This window comes from Lycium ferocissimum, chromosome 12, assembly GCF_029784015.1.
Source record: "Lycium ferocissimum isolate CSIRO_LF1 chromosome 12, AGI_CSIRO_Lferr_CH_V1, whole genome shotgun sequence".
NCBI classification, from domain to species: domain Eukaryota; kingdom Viridiplantae; phylum Streptophyta; class Magnoliopsida; order Solanales; family Solanaceae; genus Lycium; species Lycium ferocissimum.
This window is the reverse complement of record NC_081353.1, coordinates 20,704,467-20,710,592: the sequence shown is the minus strand read 5'-3', so window position 1 is coordinate 20,710,592 and position 6,126 is coordinate 20,704,467. Positions and strand designations below refer to the sequence as shown.

General features: G+C 37.1%; 1 protein-coding gene and 1 non-coding gene across 2 annotated transcripts; one reads left to right on the top strand and one right to left on the bottom strand.

Annotated features, from left to right (window-relative positions):
- Positions 1-639: 639 nt before the first annotated feature.
- On the bottom strand, positions 640-5,271 carry LOC132040573 (protein DETOXIFICATION 16-like). Its single transcript, XM_059431222.1, has 9 exons — positions 4,549-5,271; positions 2,808-3,352; positions 2,614-2,700; positions 2,483-2,539; positions 2,155-2,393; positions 1,918-2,036; positions 1,757-1,843; positions 1,492-1,568; positions 640-882 (listed from the first exon to the last, which is right to left on the bottom strand). The coding sequence occupies exons 1-8, from the start codon at positions 4,807-4,809 to the stop codon at positions 1,527-1,529; spliced, it is 1,437 nt and encodes a 478-aa protein (XP_059287205.1). The 5' UTR covers positions 4,810-5,271; the 3' UTR covers positions 640-882; positions 1,492-1,526.
- A 348-nt stretch (positions 5,272-5,619) lies between these two features.
- TRNAI-AAU (transfer RNA isoleucine (anticodon AAU)) lies at positions 5,620-5,693 on the top strand. The gene has a single exon. It is a non-coding gene; the product is annotated as a tRNA-Ile (tRNA).
- Positions 5,694-6,126: the final 433 nt, after the last annotated feature.

Sequence of the window (6,126 nt, the reverse complement as noted above, 5' to 3'; positions counted from 1 at the left end):
TGAGAAGAAGGAGAAGAATCAAGTCTCAAACTCAAATTGGATACACCAACTTGAGTTTGAGGGGGAATGTTGAGGCGGAATGTTAAAATTTACTTTTCTTCTACTTTATGATTTAATTAATGGTAGAAATGTTTACTTCCTTTTTAGTGTAGGAATATTATATAATATTTATTTTCCTTCTAATTCTTATATCTACATTAATTACAGAATATTTAGTTTCCTTTCAGCTTAGTATATATAAGGAAAATAACATATTTCCTTTTATTTTATTCCCTTTAGTTCTCTATAAATAGTGATGTAGTCTTTTATTTTCAATGCAGAAAACAATATAATGAAGTAATGCAATGAGTTTATGTTCATTCTCTCTTCTATTTTCTCTCCGGTTTCTTCGATTCCATAACACCATTTAGTCTTTGAACGCAAGTTGTGCCCGAAGCCATTAGGCCTATAGCACATCTACCTGCGCGTCACGCATAAGCGTCGTTCCCGCACTCTGCGCCCAAACTTTGGGAGGTGGTGATGTCGTGAGACGGATATTGGCCTACCGTGTGCCACGAGCTCGCAGCTGGCCTAAATGCTGTAACGTCAAACAGGAGACTTTATTGATGAATATTTATCTCCAAAAGCATAAACACAATCTTCATCATGAGCAAATGTAAATTATTGGATGATGAAGCATGAGTAGAAAAATGAATGTAGAGTTTTCAACTCTGTTTTTCTCTGACCACAACCCAATAAATTGCAAAGCCAACACAAGATTACGACCATCCTTTTCATCCTATGTTGACTCCGGCCTAGGCTGGCTTCTAGTTGAACCCGTCCATACCACGTGGCCCAATTGACATGCACAATCTTCATCAGAAATCACAAGAAGCAAGAAAGCTGAAAAAAGCAATAACTTCTAAGTATTTATTTACTTGTTTTGCTGTCAAAGGTAGTACAGCACGTCAGAGTAGGTAAATTACTCAAGAATTCAAGGTATCCAAGCTCAAGATTAATTCTTCCTAACATTTGATCTAGAATTATTGTTCGTGACTTTCTTGAAAGTGTTTGTGACGATTAAATCAAAATCAAGTTCAAATTTAACTCAATGTCAAACTATTAAGCCCTTTAATCTATACCTTTGAAGAGGACATTCTCGTTGAGGTTTTGAATTTTCACTTTGCACCTTTTGCATTTTTTCAAGGATTTTGTCAATTTCTCCTAAAATGGTGCTGACCAAAATAGTAGTCAATTTGGTTCAATAGCATTAGACTATCAGATACGGAATCACTTTCATCATCTATTTAACCTAAAGATGTTTCCACTTATTTTGAATGCGGTCAATAGCATGCATGTTCTTTCAAGCAAAAGGAAAACCAGAAATTCCTTTAAATTAGCATCTGGTGTGGTCAATTTTCCTATATCCATTAGTTTTCCCCCTTGATGTATAGAAAAAATAGTTATAACTATGAGCATCTTGCCATATTATTTGGATGGAAAACTTTCCACCTTGCATTATTTGAAGTGTCGTTCTGCATTTTCTTCTATGCTAGCTCTGGAGTCTCCCTATCCACTGCCTTCTTTGCCTACAAAGCACAGAGAGACTTGCATTATTGCTATACTTCATAGAGTGTGTTCTCATTAACAATTTGAGCTTTTAGATAAGTTGGTAACACAATTCAACATTCTGGCTGACTTAGCCAAGAGTTCAAGCGGAAATTACTAAAGATCAGATTGAGAACGACGAGTCATAAAGGTGAAAACACACATTTACCTCTTTTTCCCAATTTGTCCGCAGAGTAACTATTGAAAGAAGTAGTGCTTGTGCAAAGAGGGCAAGAGTGATTCCCAGCCAAAGTCCCTGAAAAGCACGAAAACCACTTCATAATTTCAGGAACAGAAATGCGAAGGAAAATGAGGAGCATGAAGGAATACCTTTCCACCAAAATGATAGACAAAAGCTAATATAACACCAGCAGGTATTCCGAAAAGGTAATAAGCTCCCAAGTTGACAACTGCCCCTATCTTTTGCCACCCACAGCCTCTTGCAGTACCTGAATTTTATAAGGTCAATATAGTCATTTAACTGGCAACAAGTATCAATAGAGTTAGATATGTATCTCCGGGCCGCTCTAAATTTTTGAAACTAATATTCCAAAAATTTGGACAAACCTGAAAGCACTGCTTGGATACCATCTAAGAAGTGGGATCCTGCTAGCAAGACTAGCATTTCTGCTACATATCCAACTACTTCTTCCTCAGTGCTATAACAGTAGCCCCACAATTTACGAACCGAAATCAACACTATTGCTACAACAATGCCTTCTGTGGCCACCAAGAATACTGCAGTACTAGCTGCTAAACGAGCTGCTTGAGGTTGTCCCGCGCCTAGTTCATTTGAAACTCTTATGCTGAGGAGAAAGCCAGCAAATTAACTAGTGAAAAAGCATATAAAGGAAAGTGTAACACAAGGGGATTTAAAGGTGTTAGAGAAATTCACCTTGTGGCACCACTTAGTCCTAGAGGTATCATAAACACCATGGCATATGTGTTAAAGCTGAAATATTTCAAAATTAGCAACCCTTTGATGACATAAGATTTTAGATTGTGATTAGTATTATCGTGTCTAACCTGATAGAAAGAACTGAGGTCTCTAGATTTGGATTTGGAAGAAGTCCGGACAACAGAACCATCATTTCAAATGACCAAATCTCTAAGCTGTGTCAAGAAAAGCAAAAAATACTGAGTTCAGATAAACCCTTTGATTATACATTACATCCACCTCTGGTGAATATACATATATGCACCTAGATTAAGAACACTACCAGAACATAGCCGCTGAAGGAATGGCAAGTCTTAGATATTTCCAAATATCATGAAATGCCTCTTTAGAAAATCCGGTCCAAGTGTTTTTGCAGGAAGGCGATGTTCTGACATATGCAGCTAGCAATAAGACATTAATCCAGTAGGATATAGCGTTAGCAACAGCAGCACCTTTGTTGCCTAGGCCAGATTTAAAGATCAGAATCCAACAACTGAATAGATGCAGAAAAGCAGTGATTCCGGCACTGAACATCATGGGCACCACGTTGTTTTGGGATTGTAGAAATCTAATAAGACACTGGAGAAACGCATAGGCGAAAAGAGTCGGAATCATATAGCGTGCATAACTTCCTGCTTCAGCTGCTATTTCCGGATCTTGTCCCAATACTACGAGAATATTACCTGCATTAGCCCAAATGCAGGCCAAAGGAACACTGGCCAGTAGAAGAACAAGCATTGCCCTTTGCATATGGATACCGAGCATATGATACTGCTTTGCACCATATGATTGCCCACAGAAAGTGTCCAATGCACTTGCCATTCCCATCTGGTCAAGCAAGATATAGTTCCATAATAATAATGATAAAGCATCCTTTAAATTGGTCTCAAATAACTAAAGAAGTAAATTTCTATGAACTCCTTTAAAAGCCATACAAAATCTATCCAACATGAACTTGGTTACATGTGTATCAGTTATGGATGGTTGCAGAGGCGGACTTAGGATTTCTAGAACATAGGTGGACCACTAATGAAAGGAGAAAAAAAAATGCATTAAGTGAGGGTTGATCCCTATTTCTCTAGGTAAATAACTCAGCATTCAATCAAGTGCACAATTCAGGCCTTTTTGAGCATGGGTGCAAGCAGATAATATTAGATCAATTTTAAAAAATATCTACACAAAATACCTAGTTTGGAGGAGAGACCATGGGTTCATGTGCACTAAAATGGACAATAAATCCGCCCCTAGATGGTTGGACGGTTGAGGCATAAGAGTAACAATCTGAAGATTTAAGTTCAAATCCTGGCTACAAGGCTCATTATTAACCCCTCTAGAATGTTTGTGGACTATAGCAGGCTGCTTGTTTGATTGGTCGAGGTACTTGCAGGTTGCCCAGACACAACCATTATGAAGAAACATGGGTATCATGTACAAGCACCTCCTATTTTTTAGTGTAAGGATTACATGAAATGCTCAATGAACAAGTTTGACATGGTAACAGTCCATTCATTGTCAATCTAACCCTTTAATAAGAGAAATCATCTAGTAACATTAGCTTTAGCTAGAGAAACAAGTATTATTTTCAACTGACTGCCACAGGAAAACAAATATGTTTTGACCATTTCTTCAGCTTTAGTCTTTTTCCTAGTTCTCCCGTAGCAACACTGTTTCAGACACAACCCGTACATTCCAAAATCATCCTTCCCCTTGCCCATCAACCTTTTCCAGATTTTTGATTTTCTCAACTCCACTTATTTTTAAACTAAGAAAGGATAAAATAGAAATTACAGACTTGAAATCCAGTTCCTATAGTCTTGGACCTCTTGACTCATGCTATAGAACCACTACTAAAAAACACAACAGGTAACAGGTTTAGCGTCCACTTGGACATTGTTAATTTTATTTTTCACACTAACAACTCACCTTAAAGGTAATTAAAACTAACTACCCATAAAGAGTGGAATTAGTAACCGGGAAAATAAGGTACCTTTCTACAACAGGTAAAAGGATAAAAGGGGACTAACCAACAAGCTGAGACCAGTTACAGAGGCAAAAGAAGTAGCCATTGAAGCACCAGAAAGAGATAACTCCCCTAGATGACCCACAAACATGATAGATATAACCTGTAAGCAATATAACAAAAAATTGATAGACATAAGAGGGCCTGCTAATATCAACAGCTTCTTCACTTCTGCCAAAATTTCATCACTTCTTCTTCCCCTCTTCTTGGCCTCTTCCTTTACAGTTTCTGCAATCAATGAGCACTCAATATCTTGTATATCCATTTTCCTCTCTCATAGCAAACTTCCCTCGCCAAAGCAATTATTTTATAAGAGAGAATATCTGCACAGTGTCATGGAACTCTGGTCCAACAAATAAGGTCCCACACGGGATCTGCTTTGAAATTCGACTAATTCGGATTCATAGTGTAATGGTACTCTTGTCCAAGAAACAAGGTCCCATGCAGTATTTTCTTTGGAGTTCGACTAATTCGGATTCATTGTGTAATGGTACTCTGATCCAAAAAAAAAAAAAAAAAAAACACTTTCTTTTTTGGCCCCACCGAGTATCTGCTTTGGGGTTCCACGTCTAATTACCAAAGATCGACAACTCCATACCCAGAGCTTCAAGCACCAAAAGCTCTAATTAAGGGTAAAGGAATAGGTTGTAAGAAAAAATAATTTCAAACAAACCAAGGGATTGCCTTACACATTTCTTATTGATTTAACTTATATAGACTTGCTAACAAATTCAGGAATTATTTCATTATTAGTGTAATTTAACTTGATGAAAAGCACTGTCTGTCTTATATTTTTTAGATAGTTTGTTTAGCTTATTATGGTAACATACTAACATGCAATTGTCATTTAGGTTACTTGATAGTAATTTTTTTTTTTTGTTCACAGGCGTACATATTTATTAAGTGTCATGAATGGGGTCTAACTGAATCTCCTTCGAAAAAAATATTTTTTTCACTTTAACTTCTATTCATTCACGGTGTAAAAGAGGTTTTGCACTATCGAATTATTTAAAATATAGGTATAAATAAGAGCATGTGTAAATGAGATTAGTAACCTGAGGGCAAGCAAACAGGTGGCCCATTAGTTCAGTTGGTTAGAGCGTCGTGCTAATAACGCGAAGGGCGCAGGTTCGAGACCTGCATGGGCCAATCATTTTTTAATTTTTAGAAAGTAAGTTCTATATGATCGAATGATCTTCCATTTTTTTTGTCTCACAAACTGGTACGTATAACTTGGTGATATGATTATCTATTTGCCCATATTTTTAGCTTCTGATATTAAACATTCAGTCGTTATGAACTTAGTGCTTTACTTCATTTTGAAGAATGGTGATGCTACATTGTAGTGTCATATGAATGCTTTATAGCTAGCTTGCCGGTATGTCCACGCCTTGTCAATAAAGTATATTCTTCGGTAACGGTGCTTGTGGGAGATACTAGTAAGTGCCTTATGAAATTAGTCAAGGTACGTGCAAGAATGGCCCAAACGCCGTGATTATCAACAAAAAATAAAAAATATTCCCTCCGTCCTAAAAAGATTGTCCTCTTTTGACTTGACACAAAGTTTAAGAAACAAAGGAAG

Excerpts from the sequence above, each read along its gene's own strand:
- LOC132040573 (XM_059431222.1), bottom strand. The coding sequence starts at position 4,809 with ATGGATATACAAGATATTGAGTGCTCATTGATTGCAGAAACTGTAAAG. Across the intron at positions 3,353-4,548 it reads TAACTGGTCTCAGCTTGTTG|ATGGGAATGGCAAGTGCATT; the intron begins GTTAGTCCCCTT and ends TTGCTTGACCAG. Across the intron at positions 2,037-2,154 it reads TATCCAAGCAGTGCTTTCAG|GTACTGCAAGAGGCTGTGGG; the intron begins GTTTGTCCAAAT and ends TATAAAATTCAG.